The 26771-nt window shown below is 45.9% G+C and overlaps 1 protein-coding gene across 3 annotated transcripts in view; it reads left to right on the forward strand.

Moving 5' to 3' along the window:
• The first annotated feature begins 4320 nt into the window (after positions 1-4320).
• MXD4 (MAX dimerization protein 4) overlaps positions 4321-26771 on the forward strand; it is a 40883-nt gene continuing 18432 nt past the window's right edge. Inside the window, exons 1-3 of one of the 3 annotated variants that reach the window (XM_053940375.1) lie at positions 4321-4462; positions 5005-5173; positions 14430-14459. In XM_053940375.1, coding sequence (XP_053796350.1) covers positions 4399-4462; positions 5005-5173; positions 14430-14459 — 263 coding nt within the window. In that variant the 5' untranslated portion in view covers positions 4321-4398. The remainder of the gene's footprint in view (positions 4463-5004; positions 5174-14429; positions 14460-26771) is intronic. The other 2 variants (XM_053940376.1, XM_053940377.1) reach the window with 2 other exon arrangements.

The following is a 26771-nucleotide window of genomic DNA, read 5'->3' on the forward strand; positions in this document are numbered from 1 at the left end:
CAAGGATCCTCTCCAAGTCAATGCCTGGGTGCAGCTGAAGGGGTATGACAGGTCAAGGACCAACCCAGAAAGCTCATGGGGTGAGGTTGCACAGACACGACTCCTTCACAGGACACAGTTCCTCAACACTGCAGCAGCAACTCATTAACACCGACACCCCACATATCTTCATGTCATGTAACCTCAGCTTCAAGGTGTGAAAGTAGCTCTCTGATGGGCTGCCCCCATCTTCAGGCACTTTGAACTTAGAGAAACCACCCCAAACTTAAAGTAAACCACACATAAAATAAAGTGATGACTAAAAGCCATATGTGCACCAGTAGCAGTCTAGATACAGGGCCAAGCAGATGCAGTGCAGTGCACCTGCCATTTGAGATCAGGGTTGGAGAACTGCTTTACTTGGCAGAGTAAATAGAATCAAAGTGTCTCAAACTGGGCTTGGGCACTGACAAAATTGTTACTTTTGAAACTTCCTCCAAAAGTTCCACCTTCAACTTTCAGGTGTTTTTGTTTCTGTATCTAGGAAACAGAGTTCATTATCTGAATCACAGGTAAGATGAGGAATAAATGGAATTTGAGATACTGAGTCAGGGAGATGAAACTTGTCAGTGCCAGCCCTGAGTGCAGATCCCCTCCTATGTGGGCAGACGAGTTAGTCTTTGCTAATTACTTAAACCTTGCAACATCCAAGAAAACAGAGGGATGGAGTCCAAGACAAAGTGAAGGGCTTATCTCTGGACACAGGGATATGTTGTATGGAATTTTAAAAGATAAAAGAAAGAAACATGCAGTAGATACAATGAGCCAAATCTGAAAAGCAGAGTAGGTCTAATTATTTCTTTATGGCCATGTGTGGGAAATAGTGAATGAAGTTTCTTGAATCATTGATCATCAGCTTCAGATCTCTGCCCTCACCACAGCTTGGGGCAGTCAACAACTCTGATGTCACTGATCTTACATGCCAAGTCATGCCACAGGACAGATTTTGGAAAAGAAAGACACTGTAACATTTAAAATTGTAAATATTACCATTCCAATCACCAAGTGCAGGTGGCAAAGAAACTGCAAAACAGCTCAGGTTTTTGGGTGTGGCTGCTGATGGCTCTCCCGTCTGCTTCTAAATACAAAGTTTTTCAAACTTCACCATGAAGTGACAGCTACCCCTTATCACTGAAGGCCAGCTGTTTCTTTAGCACTCAGCTGTTCCTGCTGCTCGCTCGTAGAAATGGAAGAAAGCTATTTAGAGACACAAATCTGCAAAGCCTTCGAGCACACATCTATGTTAGAGCCTGTCCTTCAGTTCTTAAAGTAATTTGGTTGATCTTCTTTCACACCCATTCTACACCTCTGCACCCACGCTGACACCACCAAAACTAGTCCTGGTTCCCTGGCACAAATAAAACCAGATCCAGAACGATTCCTTCTCAGTATTTTAAAAGCTTTTGTGGTGCCTCCTGAGAAGGACTCAGTTGAGTTCACCCCTACGAGAAATAATCTTGATAAAACTTCTCAGCACTAGCATGTTGTTGCTGTGTTGCTTCTTCAATGCAGCTACGGGTAAATGTGTGTCAGTGGTTGTCAGGTATGAGCCAGCCCTGTCCTTCCCAAATGTGTGTGGATTTGCCCTGGATTTCATCAGCAGGGGCTCTGTGAGTATGTGGGGTTACATACACGCTTACAGTTCCAGCAGACTAATACAGTTTATGACTCCTGAGGCTGAGAGACACCATGATCAGAGATCGGGTGCCTTTTGTGATGGCACTGGCCCCTATTTCACACAACACTTTCTCCTGCACATAGTCCAGCTGGTTTCAGTGGTTCCTCACTTACCAAAGCAGCCCTTCCATGCAGGGAAGTGTGGAGGCACAAGGCCCTGGAAAGTGCCAATATCAATGTGAAGTTGTGCTCTATCTCCTTAAAACAACTGTCTTCAAAATACTTCTGTCCACATTTGAAAGCAGAGAGAGCAATGGTTTTTACCTCAGGAGTGGTTAGGGGTGCTGAGTTTGGGGAGTGCAGGGGAGGCTGAGGGTGGCTTCAGCTCAGCAGTCGGATCACTCCAAGCTCCAAGGAGCGTCTGGTGAGGGCAGTGCTTGGCAGGGTGTTCACTCGGGCTGTGTACCCTCCTGAAGCACAGTCTTATGCAGTGTTTGTTATATCCCTGTGTTTCCAGAGGTTTTTTTCCAGGTGAAATTGTGTGCTTACAGTGTGGTGGGGCAGAGCTTTCAGAGCCTCAGTAAATCTGTACCTGAATCCTGGGCTTTCCCACAAGCACCTACATACCTAGCACACTCATCTGCCTTTCTGGATGTATGACTGATTCCACAGCATGTGTACAAGGCACTCGAAGATCATTTAGACCTGTATACTAACACACAAATAAAGGTGTTCTGAAGATCTGAGCTACTAGTGTGGATGCAATAGAGAACAATGATGCCTTATCTGCACATCTTTGCATCTTCCACATGAAGTGCCCATCGCATGTGTCAGGCAAAGGGAACTTTCTTTCCTGTGTGGACAAAGCAGACCTGTGCATACATGGTTTCATGCTGTTTCGTAACAGAAGGCAATGTCAAGTAGTGTCTAAACCTACTTCCAGTTAACAGCAAAACTGCCACAAGGTTCAATGGCTTTACAGTAAAAGCTGTACTGTCTCACCCACTTGCAGCAGGATTTCAACAGTTCAAGCAGCAAGTGGAAAATGTTACAGCAATTTTTTTTTTACCTTTGCAATCTATGCACCAAATTCCGTTCTGCCTTGTAATTCATAGTCACTCAGAATTTTCCTAAACAAATACAAAATTCTCTTAAACTACAATCACAACGCTGCTTTCTTCACTGCCTTGTATTTTCTCTTATCCCTGGTGCCTGGACCAAATGGCAGTAAAATGTGATCTGTGTTTCAGCAATGTTCAAGAGCCACATTACACTTGTGCATCTGGGGCAACAAGATACAGACTAATACAAGATCAGGTGTAATGTATATGTGGCTTTACCACAATGCTGTAGAAACAGTAAACCATAATGTTTGTTTTAATGTGAATTGCTATTATCCTCTTAAAAGGAAATTCTGGCTGACATCTTTTGCCAAGGAACAAACACACAGGACAACACTCCGAATCCACCCTATATGCTGGATAGCTCTTACCTAAACAGTTCAGTTAAAACCGATGGGACCAGTTGTGTGCCCAAGTGCAATCCTGCAGGAGGACTGATTACAGGCTTCAGCACTTTTGGCCTGAAGATGTACCAATGTGTGATCACAGCACAGCTTAAAATATGCCTATTTTAAAACTACACTTGCTCGTGTTAAAACCAACCAGTTTTAGGCAACAGCTGTGCAGCAGCTATCTGAGATAAGGATGCAGAGTTAGCAGCGCAAATAGGATGGTGTGGACAGGAAAGGTGCTGAGCTCTTCCTGCTCAGCCTGAGCGCCGGGAGCCAGGCTATTCTGGTACACGGCTTCTGTGTATCCAGATGACGAAAGGCAGCTGAATATGCTGGCAAGGGCTGGAGGGCTGGCAGGAATTCTGGCTGCATTTCTGAGAGCTTCCCACTGTTTCTCTTTTTCAGCAGGTTAGGCCATTGTGCAGAGTTTAGTAATTCTCTTACTAAACTCTGTGCGTGTGTTTACAGCGCGGCCGTCTTCCTCTCTCGCCTGAGCACCGCAAGGAGTCAAGGATGCGCGTGCCAGGCACATTTTCACAGCCTCTCCGGCGTCCCGTTTGTATCGTCTTTTTCGTTCCCGTTCATTTCCTGCCATACTGTCCCTGACGGGCAGCTCCGCCGCCTCCCTGTCCCTTTTTCCCTTTTTTTTTCCCATTTTCCCTCACGCTTGCCCCGTGCCCGCCCGGCGCGTGCGAGGGGGCGGGGCCTACTGTGGCCCCGCCCTCCGCCTACCTCTTCCTCACGGCAACGCCACGCCCCCTCTCGCCCATTGGCTGCCCGCTCCTCTGTCCCCGCCTCCCGCCGCGCGGCACGCGCCTCCCGCCCCATTGGCCCCCTTCTCCGCCCTCATTTGCATGATGCCCCACGCACCAATGGGCGGCTTCGGCCTTCTTAACATGCAAGGAAGCAGCCAATGAACGGCCGAGGGGGCTGGGCCACCACGTGCTGTTGCTAGGCTTCGGCTTCTAAATTGTTACTACACGGGCAGCCAATGAGCGCGGGCGGCGGGGATCTGTCAACATCCCCTGCCCCGACGGGGGGGGCTCTGGCCTCCGATTGGCCCGGCCGCCTCCTTACGTCCCGCCCCGCGCCCGTGCGCCGCTCGCCATTGGCTGCGCGGGCTGCCCGTCCGCTGTGTGTCAAATGTAGGTTGAGCGAGGTGCCTTAAAACCGGGGGCTCGGGAGTCCCCGCGCGTGAACTCGGCGCGGGGGGCTCGGGACGGGCAGCCATGGAATTGAACTCCCTGTTAATCCTCCTGGAAGCGGCCGAGTACTTGGAGCGAAGAGACCGAGGTACAGGGCGCAGGCGGGCAGTCGGTCAGGCACCCGCAGGCGCTTCCCAGCCGCTCTCGGCCTTTGTTGTGCGGCGGCCGGGCCGGGGCAGCGGCCCCGAGCCCGCACCTGCCCGGGGGGGACCCGGGCTGCGCCAGCGGCACCGCGCTGGGGGAGCATCGCTGCTCGGATCTTGGCTTTTTTTTTTTTAATATAACCCCCCAAGCAAGCCAGAAGGGGGTTGTTTGTGCCGCCCTGGATGGGGACGGTGCGTGTGGCAGCGCTCAGGATCCCTCTCGCCGCTCCGTGTGTGGCAGTCGGTGATTGTATGGCAGCTCCCCTCCCCCAGCGCAGCGTGACAAGGGTTTGCATGATCCGCCTCATTTTTAATGTGCACTCCAATAATCCTCCTAATTTCGACACTTCGGTGTTGTTTTTTTTTTTTCTTTGGTTTACCGAGTTATGTTTTTGTTTGTTTTTTTTTTTTTTGTCTCGCTTCTTTAAGAGATGCCAGAATAAAATCCAAACAAATCAACCGGAAAAAAATCTGTTCTTTACCCTAGCGTTCCTGCAAAGGAGGAAAAAATTGCATGGAAAAAATATATTGCCACTAATGCTGACTTTGTCCCTAGAAGCAGAACATGGCTATGCATCAGTGTTACCCTTCGATAGTGACTATTCCAGAAAGAAAACAAAGGCAGGCACCATGGCCAGAAAATCCCAGAATAACAGGTAATAGACGCACCGCTTTTTCAGAATGAATCGTCAGCTTTTCCAATGTGTCTAGCTTATGTGCAGTGCATACATTTATGAAAAATAATAACTAATCCAGTGTCTCAGTTTTCCCCATCCCGGTAGTCGCCATTTTTCCCCTGGATGGGCTTGGCTCTGTTTTGATCTCTCATATAAACACTGCCACGCGTACACCATCTCCTTAGTACTCACTGCACTTCAGACCCATCCGCCCTCATCGCTCCTTCTGCTCCGCGCTCGCCAACAGCGGCTTTTGCTGCAGACCTAAACACCATAATCGCCACCCAGATTTCTCTTTGCATGGCACCTAATTTCCCCCCCGGCATTCATTTATAAACCACAGGCAGCGAGCCGGCCGCCTCCCCCATGGCAGCCGGAGCAGATGCAGCCTCCGCTTGCGGCGGCGCTGGGCTCCGGGGCGGGAGCGTGTGCGGGGCGGCGGGGGGGGGCACTCCGCCCGCCCTCCGGCCTCTCCGGGACGTACGGGGTGAGAAGGTGCCGGAGCGAGCTTGACCTCCCCGCGGGCCGTGCTGCAGCGCCGGCTCGCCGGCCCTTCCGCCCGGCCGCCGCACGCAGATCCGCCGGGGTGCGCGGCTCGGTCGTTGTTTTTCCCGGTTATCGCCCGTCCGCGCCTCGGTTCTGTTGTTGCCCCGCAGCCGCTACCTGCGCTGCGATGGCACGAGCCGAGCGCAGCTGTGCGCAGGCTCTGCAGCTTTGTTTGCTGCTCGGGCAGCGGCTGTGTACGTGCGGGAGGCTGTCTGTCTTACGGGGACACTGCCGGCCCCTGCCCAGGAGCGAGCCCAGCCCTGGGCTCTGCCTGCTCTGCCTGCTCTGCTCTTCCAGGGCTGCCCCGGAGAGGACCGAGGACCGTGCCCTGCTGGGCCTGCTTCGTCCCGGGGCAGCGATGCTCTCCCCAGCGCAGGCTCCGCTCTGCATGGTCATGCTGGATGGTGGCTCCTGTAGAATAGCCTAAAATGAACTTGCTTTGCACGTGACTTGTTTTCCAAAGGAGCAGTGAGTCTCGGCGGGCCCGCTCTCGCTGCTCCAGCGGGCATCCTGCGGCTGGGTCGGATGGTGCTGGGGAGGTGCCCGGCAGACGGCCAGGAGCTGCTCGTGGGCCACCGGAGGTGCAAACCGAAATCAAAAGCTGACGAACTCCCTCCTTGAGCAGAAACACGAGCTGCTGAGCGCCCTGGTGGTGCCTGCTGCGGCCGAGCAGTGTGTCTCGAAGATTACTGAGGGGGAGCAGATTGTGTCCCCATGCCTCTGCTCCGAGCAAGGCAACCATTTTGGGGGCTGTTAATTGCAGTACTACTTTGGTTTTAGTTTTAGTTGAATTCTTTGTCTCATCATGGAGTATGAGAAGACAGTCAGTTCATTTTAAAAGAGAAAGTCATCAGGAGTGGGAGGAGTGTGTTTTGTCCTGAGACACTTTGCTCCTTAAGATTTTTAATTATTTTCATGTAAAGTATGCTCACTGCCTTTAAAAAAATTCAAAACACATTTCATAAGTTTTCCAGCTGTAAATTGCTCCTTGAGTTGTACAGATTTCTTGTCTGTCTCTTGCATTCAAGAAATCAGTGTTACTTACAGAGCTATTATTCCATCGTTTCCGTTCTTAGGGCTCTTGTCATCCGCTGCAAAATAGTTATTTGTCTGAATTGTAAGCTGCTTTCAGGAGTTTTTAGGAGAGGATTTGTAATCTATCAAATACAGCAGAATTAAAAGATTTCTAGTTACAGATTTGCTAGTGTTACTGAAGTTGAGGCACACACATCCACTTGCAGTACCTTCCTGCTTTGCTTTCTGCCTGCAGATTTGTATTTATTTACCTGTTTAGTGTGTTGTTGTTCTGATTCTCACTCTGTAGTAGTGGCAACCTTCAAAAATGCCATCCTGCAATGTGTACATTTACTCGCACTTTCTTTTCTCCTAGCTGCAGTGATGAGATGAGGGGATGGGTCATGTGTGTTACAGGACAGGACAGTGCTTATCAGAGAATGGTTTCCAGTGCAGACACCGCTGGGACGGTGGCTGGTTTGGTTCAGCACGGGTACCAGGCTTGCTGGCTGGTGTGGGAAGCAGAGGGACATTGCTTTAATGCAGCTCCCTGTTCCTTCAGGGACAGAGGGCCAGCAGCAGGGCCCTGTGGGTACCTCTGCATTGCCCTTATGGGCTTTGTACCCATGTCCAGCCGTCGTTGTTCACGTTTGCCTGTACACTTAGATTTGCAGGGGAGAAAATATCCCCGAATTTAAATATGCAGGGCAAAATACATGATGTACAGCAGCATCACTGTTTTATTATTATTTGGAGCCTAGAGGCTATAGGGGCCGAGCCCCAGACTAGAGTGGATTTTTGGAAACGCAGTTAATTCTTCCTAAGCAACTCAAAGATTAACAGAGGGAGACGACTGGCCAAAGTTCAGAGGATCTGGAGTGGTCGTGGATGATGTGAACCACCGAGCAAAGTGTTTGTCCATATTGTTCCACTTTAACCATTTTCCAGACTCATTGGGTTTGGAGCATTAGATGCAGGGAGGCATCTGATTGCATACAGGGGATTGCATACATGTCTGAAATTCGTGCCTTATTATTTCATTGTTTTTCTGGATTAAAAATACATACTTAAGGTTGGAGGAGTAGGAAAGGACCAGCTAACTGCACATTTCAGATCTGCAGGGGCATTGTTGTTTTCATTATCTATTTTTGTATCCTGCTGCTTGCAGCATCTGATCAAATTAAAAAGTGAGAGATGTATATATGCACATACATTGGCTTTTTTCATGCCTTATGAGGTATACATATAGAAAAGCATGAAAAACATCTCCTTATTCTTGGAAAATCAGAAAAGAAGGAGGAGGAGAAAAACTGTCAGATGTGAGGAAGCCTGGCATGCTGTACTCTTCTTTGTTCTGTGTTTTCCTCCCCGTGTGCCTGCCTTTGGGGGGAAGAGCGTACCCCATGTAGCACAGGTGTGCTGGCCAGGCACCGCAGGCTGGGCGATGAGCAGGGATGGATTCCAGCTGCCCTGGGCTTCAGCAGGGGTGCTGATGGACCCCTCCTTCCTCTGCTGAGGTGCTGGTGATGTTCATGGAAGAAACTGTAGGATGAGACTTCCATCCCTTGTGGATGGCTGGTGAGGCCCAGACCTGCAGGAGAAGGGGCAGGAGGCTGCTGGCCCTTCGGACAGGATGCTCTGCTCTGGGCTAAAAGCTTGCTGGCCTCTTGACTGCAATTGAGTGAGAAGTAATTCTGGCAGGTTTCGATTCGTGCAGGGAAAAATACCAGCAGAATTAAATTTAATTAACTAAAATCTATAAGCTTTCTCTCCACTGTAGGAATTTAACAGTTTTGCTTTGTCCACTGTTAGCTTTGAATCAAAATTGAAAGTGGTTGTTAGCAGTTTGTTGATAAACAATGTTCTCGGTGTTATTGGTAGCAATCAGACACAGTTTTTAGCCATGTCTGTTTCACTTGCACATTAAAATGTCTTGATCTTACATGTTTTCTTCTCAGTTTCCTGTGATGAGCCCTTTCCCATGTCACACAAACCGAACTGCTTTGTTTTCTTTCTGGTTTGCTGTTCGTACCATGTCCTCAGCTGAGATTCAGACTTGTTTCCCCTCAGTAATTTTGACCAAAATCCTCTGGCAAATGAAACTGGATTCTTGTTTTGTGAAGAGGACATAGATTAGAGAAAGCCACAATATTATCTTTTGCAGGGAGGTAAACCTAGGTCACATCTTGTTACAATAATACTTATCAGGTACTTGACTACAGTATAATAAATGTCTCCGCAGAGCAGTGGCTGTATGTAGTTCCTAAAGCAGTGCCATGCAGTCTAATAATTCTTGTTAAGGTGTACTTAGAATTAAAAAAAGGCATAAAACAAAGAGCTGGATTTATTGCTGTTGTACCTTGGAAATGTTAATAGCAAATATTCAAAAGTCAAGCTTGGTTTTTGCTCCAAAGAAACAGATAGGTGACACGTATGCGATGTGCCGAGGAGGAATGCGACACAAATCTGAAATTTGGTGACGTTTGCTCACAAGGCAAAGCACTCTTACAGAGGAACATACAATCCTGCAGATAACTGGGCTTTCTTCTGCCCTGGCTGCAGTGACACTCACCAGGTGTTGGGTACCTTGAGCTGTGTGTGGGTTTGAGGTGTGTGTCTGCCCATGCACCAGGGACCTCAGGCAGCTGCTTCACTGTGAAAGGGTCAGAAATAAGGTAAAATGAAAAGCAAAATCTTAGTGTTAGATGCCAGTCTACTGAGGTCACAGTTAAATTTACTTTCAGAGAAAGGAATTGAATGTTGGTGATGCAGTGTGTTTGGCCTGTTAATTTAGGAGCTGGTTTACTGAAGGAGAGGGAGCAAAATAAATGCCGGTTTATAAATATGTCTTCTGTGTCTATTAATTAATTAATATTTTTGCTCATATGTTATATAAATAGACATGTACTTCGTGCTGTGTTCTGGCAAAGGGTTATATGCAGAAAAAGATGAAAGCGACATTTGGATTTTCAAATAAAAACAGAGCCTAATGTCCAAATTCCTCTGTTGATGTTGGCTCATGGTGAGGGTGAACCTGTGGCCCGCAAAGCGAGCCCCTTGCTCTCTGCAGATGTTTTTCTGTGCCCACACTAAGCAGCTTAGGGATCGGGGCCTGATTTTTGTTTTATTTTTCCTTTTTTTTTTTTTTTTTTTTTTTGTGAGAGGCCAAGAATGAAACACTGCAAAGCAGACTGTGCAGACACAGCTCCTCTGAATTTTCACCTGGATTTTTGAATTCAATAGATCTTTCTCAGTTTGCCTTCCTGAAGCTAGGACAGCAATTGATATTGCCACATTTGGTTTCAAAATAATGCATTTTAGTCCCAATATAACAGATTTCACCCATGGACCTGTCACCCTAAGGAACTGCAGTAGGTCTGCAATGTTTGGGAACTGCACTGCTTGTGCAGTTGAGGAAAACAAATTGCCACCGTATTAGAAGCACGTTCAGACCTGGCCACTGCAAACATGTGGCAGCACCAACTTGAATGTGATCCTGGAGCCAGAATTCTGCATCAGGGCTGTGCCAGTGTGCCTGGTTCCCAGATCCCAGCTGAATCTGCAGAACCGGTTAAATTTTGCTATGAGGAGAATGCAAAATTAATTTTTAGTGGATTAATTTGGTACAGGCTGTTTCTTTGACAGGCTGTAAGCAATGTGTCCAGTTTGAAACAAATGGAAAAAAACCAACAACCCAGAAGCAGTGAATAATAGGCAGAATGCATGCTTATGTTCAGATTTATCTGTGCTTTGTGGAGTGAACTGTAGTATTTTCAGGTGCATTCCACGGCAGGTTAGGTATGTGGACAGGGAATTTCCTGGAAGTGAATCTGGATCCTTTCAATGAAAAGCTGCGCAGCAGTCACATTCACACAAGACTGCAGGTGTAAGCTTTGTACTTTTACACACCTGTACTTCTGGGAGTGGGAACTGGATGCAGACACTTAAGGTCTAGCACCTTGTAAAGCTTCCTGTTCTGTTTGTTCTTACTTTTTTGGCCTGGACAAAAGGTGAAGTGCTGGCAGTGTAGTTCATGTGGCTGCATGACCTGAGGTGAGTTGTACATGGGCTGTATCACACCCTGGCAGTCCTGCCTGCACCAGAAAGTCCTGGCACTGGTAAGGTGCTGCCACTGTTTCAAGCATTTGGTTACCTACCCTGCTTTGCTTCCTATAGTGCTTTAAAGTGCATTGGCAACTGTAAGTGCATTGGTGAGTCATGGTCTAGACCTGCTCCCATTAACACAGGGCAGTAAACGTCAGCAGCATTGCCATACATCCCTGCTTTTATCAGGAGTTGCTGGCTTCCTGCTGAGCAGATGCCCCGTCTGGTGGGGTAGATGGATGGAGGAGTAGGGAAGCTGTCTGAATACTGAAACAGGCAGTGCATCCCGCATATAGAGAAATCTCAATCTAGAGTGCCTGTGACCAGATCCTGCTGGCTCACCCATAAACTGGCAGCAGGTGAGGTGGAGGGGCCCTTGCCTTTTCTGTGTTAGCCTTGCCCTCTCAGTTAGCACCTGTCCAAATTTCTTAGGTGTGTCTGCTGAATGTTGAATCAACCAAAAGCTGAAATCCGATACCTAGAATTCTTGTTTGGGGAAAGGAAGGTGGTGGATGGGGATGGCTCTGGGGGTGTGCTGTGTGAAGTAGCAGACCAATGGCTGCATTTGCTTGGTTCCTCCTTGTTCTTTCAAATCTTCTTTCGACAATTTCGTCACAAATAAAATTTATAGTCAGTGAACTGCTTGGCATTTGCTAAAGGGATATTAGAGCTCTCTCAAATCAACAGTGTAGTCTAAGCATCAGTGTTCGTTATCCCTTCCTTCTGAATATATGATTTTGTAGATTTTTTTGTTGTTGGCTTTTTCCCTTTATTTTTATCTGAACCTTTTAACCTTTTTTTCCCTCACTGCTACCCCCAACTTCCCCAAGCTTTTTGTGGAGATACAAACTCAGTGGAGTGAACCTAAGTTAAACACCAGAAATGTTCCTTCTCTTGAAGCCATTTTTGAAAGGCTCTACAGACCATTCGCCTGTAAACCACAGTCATATAGCTGACTCTCTCTTATAAATACATATATACATATATCTTATTAATTGTGACCTACATCTTATATTTACTGAAGTAATAAAAGACTCCATTTTGAAACAGGGTACTGGGTTGTATGGAGACCAGTTCTTACATTTTTTTCCCTCACTTTAGGTTGCATAAACAGCAGGAGATGGATATTCTTGCAATATACTGTGCTGTAGTCAGTGAAGGAAATAAAAACCAGTATTTCAAGAGAGGTTCATCTATTCTGAAAACAAACCCAATCAAAGAAATCCCTGTCATGCTTTGTAATAGGGTATTTAACGTGCTCTATAGATGGAGCAATTCTCAGGTAAATGGACTCTTGGTTTTGGTTCCTGCCTAGGGTCTGATAGTTGGGGTGTTGGTTGGCCCCTGACACCTCCCAAAATCTGTGGCTGGTGCCCACGTTTGCACACTGCACGCGTCGCTGAGGCTTTTGTGTCCCCAAGAGCTCTGCCAAGAGGCACATGGTCACTGCTGCTCCCTTTGGCAGCTGGCACACCCACGGCTGTGTGCCCCAGAGCTGCTCTGGCAGGACATACCTCAGGAGAACGCCAGGGTCACCCTTCCTGTGCCACAGGTGCCCTGTAGGTGTGCTGTGTGCAGGACTGTCAGCTGCTCGTGGCACCTTCTCTCTGCCCAGCAGAATACTCTGTGCAGGCTGAATTTCTTGGCTGGTGGTTCCTGTGCTGTCCCTGTGTGTGCTCGCCAGAGCTGCTGGGAGCTGGCAGCTCAGAAAGGGCCAGTTGGAGTGATTGCATTCACCTTTGTGTCTAATTGCCAGAAATGTCAAGGAGTTCATGTCATAGGGATGAATCCAGGCTGGCCTGTATTTCCTTTCTGGTTCCAAAGTTCCCTACAAACAGTGCCTGTGACGGGCCTGTTGAGGGTGTTTGGGGACAATGTTTCCCTACTGAACTTCTGTTTTCCATGTATTTTCATAAACACTGGTGGATTTAGCATGGTCTTTGTCAATTTTTGTGAACATTGGTGTGGAGAAATGATCGTGGAGAAAGTCTGATCTCTGTGTGGAGAGTAGAAGTAGAATATAAAACCAAAATTGTCTTAAGATAGTTAAATGACCAAGCCTACCTTGCCCTATTAATGTAGCACAAAAAATGTGTTTAACACTTGTAGTGTTGCTGCATTGGTCAGGAGCACTTAAACGGCATTGTAGAAATACACACATTACTTGACCATGGCTCACTTCATGCAACAAAAATACATAAGAATTCTTAGGCTTTTGAGAAAAAGATGCCAGGTAATGGTTGACATAACTGATGTCTTGATACCAACACTGAGATGCTTTCTGGTGAGAGTGGATTAGCATCAGTGCTGAACCTTGTATGCATTTCAGTTTTACCTGCAGAGGGGCAGTTCACTTGGTTCCTTGCAGGATCAGCAGCTGCACTGGCCTGAGATCAGTTGCTCGTGGGTTTGTTCACTGGATGTTTCTTTTGTGAGCTTTGCTTTCCTTTTCCCTCTCTATGGCCAGAGTGATGTTCTGCCATCAGTCACACCCAGGTACAGCATCCAGCAGCTCGGTGTGTGCAGGGAAAGCAGGACAGCTCAGCATGGTCAGCATTTGTGCAGGAAGGCTCCCTAACCCCCTGGGATGGCTCTGCTCCCTGCAGGGACCGTGCACTTGGCCTGCACAAAGGCACCTCACTCTGCACCCCGTGCCCAGCTGCAGACTGGGGTTGCAGCAGGCTCCAGCAGAGCTGCTCTGACATAATCTGCCAGCCCTAAAAGCTGCCACCGCCTCTGCATCTTTTGATCCTGATGTGCTGGGCATGTTTTCAGTGGGACAAAACTGAAAGTACGGAAAATTGCTGGTTCTGAAGCGGCGAGAGTAGCTTCGTTTTAGGAATGTTTTTAATCTGAGCTGTGTAAATAAATAAAATGAATATTTTTAGCTGAATCGGTTAAAAAAAAATCCTCCAAGAATTTAGGGCTGTCTTCTAATGGCAAAGAAACAGAGGCATCAGTTGGAGAAAAAAAAAATCTTTAATCCAAGTAGATTGGAAAAGGATAACATGCTGCTGTGGTCAGTACAGGGACTATGATTTTTTTGGGTTTTATTTTCTCTTTGTAGACTGAGAAGAATTAAGAGGATTCCTCTTTTGTTGCCATTAAGATATCAACAACAGCAGTGATTAGCTGCTGATTTTTCTTTCTGCTTTTCCATGGGCTTGAAAGCTGGCTTTTTGGGTGCTTTTTGCTCTTACCTGTTACCATTTAGATCTTCGAACACTTTCTGCATCCTCATAATTTTTCTTCACCAATAAAAACCTCGTGGGCTGTTTTTATTACTAACCTGCTCAGTTTTTAATGTTCATTTCTGTCTGTGAATGTATAGAACACTAATAAATGCAAATATATTATAATTCCCCCCAAACCTACAGTTTACTCATGGAAATTAAGTTGATACCCTGAAGAATCTAAAAGTGAACCAATTTAAAAGAAAAGCTGTTTCGTAATCCATGTTAAATACGTATTTTAGAGAACTCTTTTGCAACTTATGCAGGTATTGGCTTTTAAATATTATAAATCTTGATTTTTTATCATTTCTCTAATATTTCTTTTCTCTTTTTAATAGGTCATCACACAACGAACTAGAAAAACATAGGTAAGTCTTGAAAAAAAAGCTAATTAAAAGATACATGACTGACCTTTGAATTACTGTGTTTATTGAAGAACATTTTGTTGAAATTGTTTTGATTCTGCACTGAATAATTTATTTAGTTGGTTTTGGTTTTTTTATCAACTAAAATCTAATAGTTATAGTATTATTTGGCTTTTTTTCCCCCCCATATGGTTTGGCATGCTCTTTTTAAAACATCCCTAATAGTTAGCTTTTGATTAATGCTGTAACTGGTTAACCGAATTGTTACTAACAAAGAATCTGATTGCAGCAACTGTTTGCTAGAGGTGTTAAATGCTGTAAGTACAAAGTATTTTTGCGATTAAGGTGAATGATTTTCGGGAACAATGTGTCACACAGGGTTATTTTATGTTTCTTTTAAAGTATGCCTAAAGTGCAGTTAATTTTCATCTTGCATGTAAGTACCTACAGATCCGCTTTTCCCCTCCGTCCGTTTCCTTGCTGGTGCGTGTCCTGTCCGGAGAGCTGAGTGCGAGCTGGGAGCAGGAACGGGCAGCTCCTGAGCCTCAGCCTGCCCCGGCCGATCCAGCGCCGGGAAAAGCCGGACTTAGCCAGGACAGAGCTTCTTAGAGCCTGCAGCCGCGCGTGGTGCAGAGCTCTGGTTTGCCCCGTTCTGGAGGCACGTTCAGCGTGTGTTGTGCCGTGTCACAGCGTGTGTGCCGCTGGGCCCCCGGGCTGCGCGAGGGCTCCGGGAGCGCTGCTCCGAGGGAGCGCAGAGACACAACGGGGCCGTCTCGGCTCTGCCTTTCGCTTCCCGCTGTGGCACCTCACTGCGGGCCGCCGCCTTTCGCTCACCGTTCAGGCAGCAGGATAAACGCCCGTTCGGGTGGTTTTTGTTCTTTTTTTGTGTAGCTTGTGGTCTTTCGGGTTTCATCCGTCCAGAGAAAGCGAGGGGGGTGTGTGAGGATATGATTTAAACCTGTTTGCGTGTTTCTAAATACGTGAAACGTGGTTGATGGCACAACAAGATTGAACTCGTGGGGTTTTTTTGTGTGTTGCTCTGTGGCTGCAGTTACGTAGCAGCTAGACCATCACTTCCCTTGCATGCTTACATGCTTTCCTGTAGTTTAATTGTAATATGAGTAAACTATAGCTCTGCCTAATAGCCACGTGGTCATCCTAGAGATGAGAGGAACTGGAGAAGGCTCACGCTCACAAACACAGGCCTGGGCTGTAGAATGCAGTGCACTGGCACAGTGACATCGACAGGGCAGAAGTGCTGCTGACAGTCTTCAGGGAAATAACCGCATGTAAAATTCTGTCCTTCAGTCACACTTCTTTAAAAGAAAAATAAAAAAAATTGGCCCCAACTATGATTCTTTCTCATTCTGTTCAGTTTTTTCCTCTCCTCCTCCTTCATAATTAAGAATTTACTTTCATCTGCATATTCCTTTTCTTTTTCTTTCAGTTATTTTCTTCTTCTTCCTTTTGTTCTGCCTTAACATGTTTAAGCAGCACAGTAAATGAGGCACAGCAGCATTTGCAGCAGATGCAGGGCCAGAAGGAGAATCTATTAATTGTTCAATCGCTGATCTCACTTTCAGTTCTGTGTTGTACCTTTGTAGTAGATGGACCATATAGTACTTGCCTTGCTACCTTTTATTTCTTTGCCATCTCAAGGTCAAAGTAGGTAAACTGCACAGTATGTCTTGTGATTATACAACTAATGTTTCTAACTGCTGCTGCTTGCTGTGCCTCCTGCAGTTAAACTATACTTGAAGCCAGATTTTTATTATTCCTGGTGAGAACCTGCAAATGAGTGCAAGATCTTTGTATGTGCAAATGGGTGTTCACAAAAGCAGATGAGGTGTGTACAGTTCTAGCTGCCTGATGTATTGGTGTGAAGGACTCCTGCAATTTCTATTTTCTTCTTTTTAACAGCCCCCTCCTCCAGCACTGTGGGTGTATGAGCAGATAATACAGATCATAGTGTTTTTCACTGTGTTTAACTAAAATTACATTAAGATCTATGAAGTGTCTTGCACGGTTTAATGGAAGATTCACAGCCGTGGTGTGTCCCTGTAGCAGCTGGTCTCTGCAGCAGAGCCTGTCTTCCCCCTCCAGTGCAGCCCTGCCCTGCCAGCTGGGGAGCACTGGATGTTGATTTTGGAGGTGTCTCCTTTCCAGGACCAGCGCCTTTGACTCAGCACTGCCATGATGCTGCTCTGGCAAGGCACACCCGGTTATCTCACAGGAGGAGAGGAATGGCTGCGCGTGTCCTCCTCCGTGCCCAGTCCCTCACGTGGTGTCTGAGGGCTGCACTGCGTGCTGGAGGGCAGGGAAATGGCTTCCTCATTTACACAGCCCTCGTGTCCTGCGTGAGGGTGGCCAGAGATGCCAGTAACTGGAAAGCCGTGGTAGCCATGCGCTGTACATGGTGCTGTTTTGGGTTCTGCACTGCTGTTGCACATCAGAGGTCTTATCTCCGGTTTCAGTGTCGGTGGGACCGGCAGTGGTTGACTTCTGTGTGTGCTGGCTTGGCCATTTGGCACTGTCACTTTGTGTTTTGTACTGCTGGGTCTCTTTTCTGTGTGCTCCTGAGGGGGTGCTCAGAGGAAGATGAAAGCAGAAATGTAATTCCAAGAAAAAAATTCTCATTATATGATAGAATTTAGATTGCATTTATGGTAAAGTGTTTCTCAGTGATTCATACATGAAATTCCTTTTTCTCTGCTTTAAGTCTTCCTAGAATACTCTGCTCAGAACTTTAGTGTGGGTTTGTTACAGGGAAGCTCTGTAAGGACTCATCCCTCTAATGGCAGTCTCATTTTGGTTGTGTGCATTTAAGGTATGCATCTTGGAGCCATGAAACAGGAAAACCCCTAAATAAAAAGCAGGAAGGCAAGAAATCTTCTATCCCAGGGACAGCTGAGGTCCTAGAAGATATTTTAATAATTACAGACAGATTAGTCACAGTGCCACATGGATGTAACTAGTTCCTAATGACAAACGTGTATATTCATGTAGGATATTTTTGTTGTTTCCAGACAGACCATTAGGTCTGTAGGCTTTCACAGAGCAATATAAATAATAAGTAAATTAGTAATCATGACTTTTGGCAAGGAAATTTTTAAATTGACCTGCCAGCTGTATAGAGGAAAGCTTTCATAGTGTAAAAAAACACCCAAGAATTCATGAGAGACATAAGCTTCTTTAAAAAACACAGCATAATCTCATTGATTTGCATCAATTTCTACTAGTTCTACACTAGAAGGTAAAAGCCAAGGTGTATCCCACTGAAGACTGTGCTGAGATCTCGTGACTGCTCTGTGAAGGCAGGGAGAACCTGCCCTTGGCTGTTCACCTGTGGTCTTCTCCCCCAGCTTGTGCAGGGCTGTGCAAGGAAGAGACACCTCCTGTCAAAGCACAGAGCCCTGACAGAGGATACTGGGATCAACCCATCAGGACTTCTTTGGTGTCATTCAGTCCTGCCTGGCCACGAGGAGCTCTGCTGCAGGAGGGGTTCAAGGTCTTGCCCTTTCCCTGGCAAAGTCTTGGAAAACAGCTTGTGAAACTTGATTATTTTAAAGAAGAGCTTTTAAGAATTAATGAGGAAATGAATAAGTGTACCTCAGAATCAGCAAGCCACGTGCTGCTGTCTCCAGGCTGGCACCATGTGAGCTGAAGAAGTGCTGTGTGGCCAAGGGACCCTTGATCTAGGTCCCAGGTCCTCAGGCTTAGATTTGACAAAAGCTGGTGAGCTGAGCCAGATGGAGGTAAAAACCAGGCATTGCTGTTCAAGCTGAGCCTGATGCAGAGTTGGCCTGGATCAATTGAGTGAGACAGCCCTGAACTTTTAGAAGTGCAAGAACAGAATGGGTAGTACATGAGACACAGTGATTTGCAAAACCTTAAAGATGGAAAAAACCCCAAACCTTTCTTTCTTCCCAAAGGAACTTAATGTATGTGTTGTGTAGAGTGCTGACTGGGGGAGACTGAAAGTGTTCCCTTGTGCACAGAAGGTAATACTGATGCAAGTTTTGTGCAGTCCTTAAAGCTAAAATCTTGCCAGAACGAAGTTTCTATATTGCATCATCATGTGCATGAATGGGTGTCTCTACAGAAACACAGACTTTGATGAGCAATATATATTTTCAAGGGAGCATTATTGTGTACAACATTAGCTGATACAAAAAACAGAGCAGGTGCCTCTGAAGTTAAGTCCTGATGGTGGTTTTCTCATGGAGGAATTGCACATTGAAGAGCACAGTTACATTCATTGGTACATCAGTTTCAAACCAGAGTTGCTTGGTGTTTGAAGTTTATATAAGCTGAGAGAATGCCTAGATGGATGTCCTGAAATCTTCTCTGTGGCTCTTCATGTTAGTAAACTGCAGGGTTAATGAAAAGCATGTAATTGCCAGTTGGTGATACACTTGGAAGTTTTGAAACAGAACTGAAAGGTCATTGAAATAATAGCATACCAAAACAATGCTTAATATTTATTTTTATTATGGGCTGCCTTTTCAAAATCACAAATTACCATTGTGGTTAGCAGTGTTATGCAGCATAAAGCTGCAACTGCATTGATCCACGGCGCTGAGTGGCTGTGGTGCCACCACTAACTGAGGAAACCCCTGAACTGGTGCTGGAGGTAAAGTCCTTCCAGGGAAGGATCACCCAGTGTCTCACTGCTGTGCTTCCCTCAGGAATTTAACCCAGCCCTTGCTCACTGGTGCTCCTGGGTCCCGCTTCCTGCCTGCACAGCAGCAGGGGAGAAGCTTCCTCCTTTGGCCAGGTCACCTTCCTGAGCCAGCTCACTGTCACAGGCACACCCTGATGTGTCACAGGGAGAGGGTGGGATGGCTTCTTTGAGTGACAGTGTTAATTTACAGTACAGAGGAGTTCCAGTTCACTTCTCTGTCAGTTTAATGTTTTTCCTAAGCATCCAGTTTTGGCTGCTGTTTCCTGGAAAGTGCTGTGCTGGATGGGTCTTACTGACCTGGGAAAGATCTCATTGTTATAATGGGTCTATAAAAATTGCTGCCATTTCTAGGATCTGTCCAGATTATACATAAGCCATGCAGATCATGTGGCTGTTGGGTTAGTGGTGGGAACCACGTCGTCTTGCTAGCAGAATCTAACCTCTGTACTTGGTCTTTCTTTTGGTTTTTTTGTCAAGAAAATAACTTTTTTTACACCATCTGGTTGGTATGAAGTGGTTTATTACAATCCCAGTGAATTGCAATAAACATACCTTTGCACTCCTTAAGCAAGGTAATGTCTTAGGAGTGTGATTTGACTTTTCTGAGCTGAAAGCCACCATGGTTTGGGCATCTGCTCCCCCTCCCCAGCTATGACTGCTTCTCTGAGGATTCCAGCTGTAGTGAGCAGGTGACCGGTGTTGCCTCAGCCAGTGCAAGTCTGAATGTCAGCTCAAAGCCCCTCTCAGCAGGTGTTAAAAATCTCTGTAATTTTTTTTTTGCACAACTTGTTTAGCAAAGTCTATAAAGAATTGGACCTGCAGAACTGAGATTTAATCCTGTGCTTTTGCTGAGGCGACCCGTGTTTCTGAGTCTGACAGATCTGTGCAATTAAAGAGATTGGAAGATTTTAAATGTTGTACTGACATGCTGTTCTTTCCTCACTGTTGCCCCATCTCTGGGCAGTCAGCAGGTGGCTGGACCTGTGACTTGTCCTGCAGTACCTGCTGCAATAGCTGCTGTGGATACTTATGCACTGAACTGTTGTCTTTTCAGTGCACAGAGCAGCTCACCTGATGATGTACTCCCAACAAATGTGTCTTCCTACCTACACTGCTGGTTTGGAAAGGAGGAGTGTATTAAGCAGATGAAGCTTGAAAACTGATCTGCTCAGGAAGTTATATTACAGGTATCAGAGATGTGCACATACTCATGCTTTGGACAAAGCTGCTATTTTGCAATGAAAGATGGGAGTAAAATACAGTTTGGACTCGATTATTATGTCCTTTTTCCTGCTGAAGTCAGCTTTGGGCTGTGGAGTGTGAGTGGAGTCCTGGGTCTGGGCTCCAGAAAGCTCTGTGCTTCCTGGCCAGCCAAGCAGCTGGCAGGGAGCAGATGGGTGAGAAACTGAGTGCATGCATTTTTCTTCCACTTGAATTTGTTCATCCCTCTCTTCAAACATAAGTCCATTGTGTGTCAGCCTCTAATGGACTATGTAGAAGGTGGTTTATGTTTTCAGCATCTGCTAATTGACCTGGCTAGTTCTCATCCAGCATGGTAGAGAGAGTGGCCTGGACTTGTATAAAGTAGAGATGGATGGGCCAGACTTTCTGGTACTTTCAGGACAGTTAGGTGCTGATGCCCTGCATATAGGGGAAGAGAGGCCTGATGGTGACTGCTCTCCTGATTGGAGGAGAAAAAAAAAAGTTGAATTAGGTATTTTGAAAAAGAGGGTTTTTTTTAAATCTTGCTTAGCTACATCTGGACTAGTGAGCTGGAATTTGATTTTTGTTTTTTTTAAAGGTATTTAGGCAGCTAATGGACTTTAAGAAGCTGGCCTCTGAAATGAGTCTTACATAATGCAATGGGAATCCTTGGCTGAATCCCAGCCAGTCATGTCTGTGGAAGCCCACAGACCAATATACAGAAGTGGTACCTGCTGTGGTTTGAAGAAGTAGCAAATGTGTCTGAAAGTCAGCAGTGCAGCTCCAGCTCTTTAAGGCAAGGTTGGCTCTGCACTCGGGATTCACACCAGATCTGCAGGAGGCTGTCTTACTTTCTCCCAAGTATGTCACCAGCATTCATGTCCCAGTGTCCCTGCTTGGAGTAGACAAAAAGGAATCAACCTCAGCTGGAGGAGGTAGCTGTGTTCTGTGAATTGCTTGTCCTGTCCCTTCCTCTCCCTGCCTCCATGCTGGATTGGCATCTGTAGCTCTATTTTTAGCACTCCTTTCCCTGGAGTGACTACCCCACTTGGGTATTGGATATACCATGGCCTGGTCCCAAATTTAAAATGTCTCTTTCTGAATGGAACGGTGTGTACTTCCCTGGTGTAGCTCATGCTCTTTTTCCCTCGTGGTCTCTGTCAGCAGACACTTGTGCTTAGATTTACTGCACAGAATTCCTTTGCAGGTCAAGTAGTTTTTAATCTGTATTTTTTCCCCTTGGTACAGTTGCATACTGTGGGCCCAACTCTGCCTCATGCCCAGGGAATTTCAGTAGGAGCTGTGCCTGCCTGCAGGCTGAACCCTGCATCGCATCTGGGCAGCTGCAGAGGATGCAGAAGAGGTACAGAAACTGTACTGAGCATGAGCATTTAAACAGCAGGTCATAAATGTGAAAAAGCAGAATGCTGTTCCTTCACAGAAGTCTAATTTGGGCCCTTTTTGGAAAACCAAAACCAACTCCCATCCATCCCCTTCCTTGTGCATGGGATCCGCTTAAAAAAGGACTCCTCTTGTCCTAAAGAACTGTGCAATCCACAAGAATGGATAAGATATTCCTTCTACCCAACCCTCCCTATGTTTGGAAGGAGAGAGTTGTTTTGGGACTTCATAGAGTGCTGTCTTTTGAGAGGGAAATACATAGGCTGAGCAAGTACACATCCTTCTAGGCTAGAGCTGAGTGACAGGACTTGTCAAAGGATGTCAATTGACTAATATTATTGTTTAAAGCTAGTTTATGTTACACAAGTTTTTTTTTCTACACAAATTAGTGTGACTAATTTTGTAGTGCGTGGAGATGGCACAGCCGACACAGAAGAGGTGTGGGCTTGGATGTATGTACATGAGCTCATGTTGCAATGCTTCTAACTTGAAAAACTAATAACTCTGGTTACAGGCTACATGCCCTACATGAAGAAAGCCTTTATTAGGTTCTACCTTATTGCAACAAAGCAGATTTGTGTAACAGTCAGACTACATCTGAAGGTGGTAAAATGCCTGTAAAAGGCTGGAGAAGTAGTGGTGAGTCCTCTTCTCCCAGCTGCCACCTTGGGATTGATGCCTAACAGATTTATCTGCTTTTCTTTCCTTGATGGTTCAATTTGGGTAACTAAATGAAGATACAAGGTGCTAAATAAGGGGCCTGCCTGGCATGTAATTGCTGCCAGGGCTCAGCAGCTCCTATTGAAGTTAGGAATACCATCAGTGTTTGCAAATACCAGCTGCACAGACACTCTGTGTCTTACATAGCACATTAGCTGTATTTACAAAACATAAAGGTAGCAAACCCTGTAATTCCCCAAGAAAGCTGACTTAATCCCGATTGGTAAGTGCTGTTGTGTTGACTGCTGCAATGAACAACATGGGTGGAGCAAATAATTTCTGCTAGGGAAATTTGGGAGCTTGTTGTGTATGTTTGCTAGAAGCAGTTATTGGGTGTAGGTGCTAAGAGGTGTTTTAAATAGACTGTTGGGTGTCTTGGTTCCCACTGCCTGACTTTACATACTCACATGGCAAGTGAGTCCAAACTTCTGGTGCTTCCTCCCATTGCCAGACAACCTCAGGACACTGCACTTAAGAAGTCTGAGCTGAGTTTTGCAGGGAAGTAAGAAGGAGGGAGAGGAGGAGAGTTTTGAAAGATGTTCCATACCTGATCATCCCCAGATGGATTATTTTCAGATTCTGCTCATCTGGCTCAGAGACAACTAGTTTTGTATTGTTCAATGGAAAGGGAAATAGGTTGGAAATTAAATTATAAACAAGGCAGTATTGGTGTTGTGGCAAGCTATATCTAAACTTGGAGGCAGGACTGTCAGATATCTTAAAGTCTCCACTGTCCCACGATGCCAGTTTTTTTTTCCTTTTTTGTTTTGAGGGGGGCATAAATAAATGTTACTCAGCTTTTAATTCACCTAAAAGTAAAAGTACCCATTGCAGCCTTGGAAGTGACCATATTTAATTACAGTCAGTGCATTTAATCCTTCCCCTAAATTTGTTTATTCATACACCTCACTGTCTTCCATTCACCTCTAATTACAAGGTTTAAATGAGGGAGTTGGAGACATACAGCAAGACATTTGGGGACATGTATTCTTAATTACTTCAGTGTGATTTCTTTTCTTCTCTCCTTTGTTGTTCTCACTTGGGGTCTGAACCAGCCTTCAGCTGGCTGGAACAGGCACCCTGCTGTTATCCCAGGGTACCTCAGCTGTCTCACTGGAGCACATCTCAAGTATCTGCACTTGTTGGTAAAAGCAACACCCACGACTTCCTTCCCCAGTAAAGTCAATTCATTTGTGCATGCTCAAGCTGCCATCATTAGCTGCTCCCTCTAAGATGGCCACGAGGCTTTGGTAGGTGCATGTGCCAAGGAAGTAGTAGCAGAAACAAAAATGAAAGTAACACATAGCGCTAAATATCTCTTTCTGATTGTTTCCTGATCAGAGCTTCAAACTTCCTACCACTGTGAAGGAGCAAGTAATTGTTTAGGTGCTGAAATGGAGACAGAGTTGCCTTTACTCTGATGAGGTTTTAAAACTGTGGTGTAAATTGCTGTTGTTTTTTTCGGTGCCTTGTGAACGTGGGAGTGTGGAGTCCCTACAGCATTTGTCAGGCTACTTAAACTGGATACTTGGTATTTGGATATCGAGGTACAGTAGACAATAAAACCACAGTCACAGGTATCCAGTATTGCAGATATTAATACTTCACACTCATTTAAGTTGATGCAGGAAAAGGCTGCTTAATTCTGGCTGTCTGCTATCCCTAGGCCTTGTGCTCAGTGTGTGAAAGCAATGCATGTTTTTAATTTAGCTACAATAATTCAACTTGACTTGCCTCTCTTTTAATTTGGCATGATATGGTGGTATTTAAAAAAAAAAAATCTTGAACACATTTCTCCTCTCATTTGACATATGTACAAAATAACTAGGTCTATAGGGAGGTTTAAAATTAGGCAGAAAAAGCTCACTAGGCCCAGTAGTGTACTCTCTTGGCTTAGTGCTGTGCTGCAGCTCAACTTCTCTAGGCTTATTTAAGCATTGTAGTCTCCCCCACACTTTTTTTTTTTTAAGATCCTTCCTGTTGGCAGCTGTCCTGAGACACGATGTTCTTGCTTAGCATTTTGATGTGGGGAAACAGTCTGATAATTAAAGCCGGTTTCAAGCCATGAGCTGATTTGTAAGCAGTGACTTGCTCTGGGGTGTTGTCAGTCGATAAACGTGTAGCTCGTGTGCACAGAGCTGAGCTCCACCTTGGTCCTGAAGCCCCATGTGAGAGGGACATGCAGCTCCCAGGAGCCACTTCTGGGGGAGACAGACTGCATCCTCTCCGGCCACCTGGTGGTGAATGGTTAATTTCTGAAAAGTTATCACTCATCCTGTTCCCCTCTGTGTGTAAACCCAGTGCAAACCTGTTGTTGTTACACAGTTTTTCCTTGTTTAAATGAGTATAATTCTCTTTAACCCACTCTCTGCAGTCCTTGACAAATTCCTTATAAGAGCACTGTGAAAAGTGGTGAAAGCCAACACACCTGTTGCAGGTCTGCAGACTCACACTGTGGCTTTGGATGTGCTGTGCAAATTTGCTTTGTGGTGCTCCACTGCCAGCAAGGGCCAAAGTTTTACTGCTGCATGTCCTAACCCCCTGCTGGGGTTTCCATGGGCAGCGTGTGAGTACGTGTGTGCCTCCATGTCACGTCAAGTGGGAATTACAACTGCTTGATCCTGTAATGGCACGATCTCGTGGCAGCACTTTCCTTATCTAATTGGGTCTGACACTTTTCTGAGGTAGCAGACAAACTTGAGTCTCCCTGCAGTGTAATCTAAGAAATTTGAGTGCCAGTAAGACAGATGGGTTTGAGAGGTCTAATTTAGGAGGACTACTAAATTGTAATGTGTGCATTTTAATGTGCAAAACTAATGGGTGGCTGGCTGAACAAAGTATTAAATAAGTTTATTAAAAGCATGGCTGACTAGTTTTTTGTGAACTCTGTTTTCAGTATGTATGATGGTATTTCTATCATTCATGTATTTGTCTACAAGGCACCGTTGTTCATCTGCCTGGATTAGGTAGGTACTGGGTGATGCTGAGCTCGTGGTACCAGGTGACACCTCCCTCACTATTGCCTAAAAGTGTTTGAGAGATAAATGTTAAAGACAATCAGTAGATAACGGGGCTAAAAATAGAAGACACCTGAAAAAGAAATTCCTTTTCTATAGCTCTAAGAATTGTTCCTATTTGTCTGACATTGACTTCGAAGGTTTAAAATACAGAAAACTGTTCTTTATAGATGAGCACAACCTAAAGGCTGAAATGCTAAAATATAGGTTGGAATCTCCTTTTTTTCCCCCTCTTTGCAGAAGAAAAGAAATCCATACAAGGGCAAAAACATGCTGCAATGGGTTTCAGCTGTTCGTATAATGTTTGATTTCTGTTGCCTCAGATTCTTGCAAGGTCAGAGATTTATTGCCTATGGTCAAAGGATGTAGAATCTCATACATGTAAATTTATGATGGATACCATCCAGGAAAGACAAATGATATCCAGCTGCCATTACTTTTGCTTGCGATGCTTTTGAGAATCCCTGTATAGCTTGTAAATTCCTGTTGACATTTCACATGAAGTACATCTCAGATTTCTGTGTGTTGCTGTTAGTTGTTGCTGAGACCCAAGAACAATGAAGGGCTTTTAAACCTTTCATGGCTGATCTTCAAATAAGAGCAGCTTAAGACAGTGGGAAGGCTGAAGCATGGGGAAAGCTGTGAGGAAAAGCTTGCCTGCAGGGAGAAGTCTAGAAAAAAACAAGGAGAGGAGATGAAAGTGGTCAGATGATGGTCCTGCAGCTCTTAGTGCTGCAGAGGCTAAGGCTATGGTTCCCCAGCAGGTAAAACAGACACCAGCCAGAGCTGCTGGTGTTCCATCTGCACTAGAGTCCTTGCTGAGGTGGTCCTGCCTGTGCCTTGCCTTGCCCAAGTGCTCCTCTGAGCGCCTCCTGCACTGCTGGCTTGGTCTGCGGGCGGTGTAGGTACGTGGGTGAGCGTGCACCATCGTGTGACACATCTCTGTCACACCTCGCACGCTTCTGACAGCTCGTGCTCACTTTGCAGGCAGGAGAGCTCGAGTGGGAGAAGGTTGAGGAGCAGTACAGCAACAGGCACTAACTGTGCCACAGGGCTTTTGTTTCTTCTGGTGGCCAAAGTCAGATGTCACTCTGGGATGCTGATCAGTCTGTCTGCTTCTGCTGCTGGCTACGTTCCTGAAGGGACAGCACATGGGCAGTCTGGCAAGCCACCAGCTGCTGAGGCTCTGGTCAGGTCTCTTGTGCTGTTGTTGTCCACGTTGCTTTGCAGGGTCATTCCAGCCCAAAGCAATCCTTGGGTGCTGCTGTCATTTGCCCATCTTAGCTGATG

The sequence above is a fragment of the Vidua chalybeata genome, chromosome 4 (genome assembly GCF_026979565.1).
Source record: "Vidua chalybeata isolate OUT-0048 chromosome 4, bVidCha1 merged haplotype, whole genome shotgun sequence".
Classification (NCBI taxonomy): domain Eukaryota; kingdom Metazoa; phylum Chordata; class Aves; order Passeriformes; family Viduidae; genus Vidua; species Vidua chalybeata.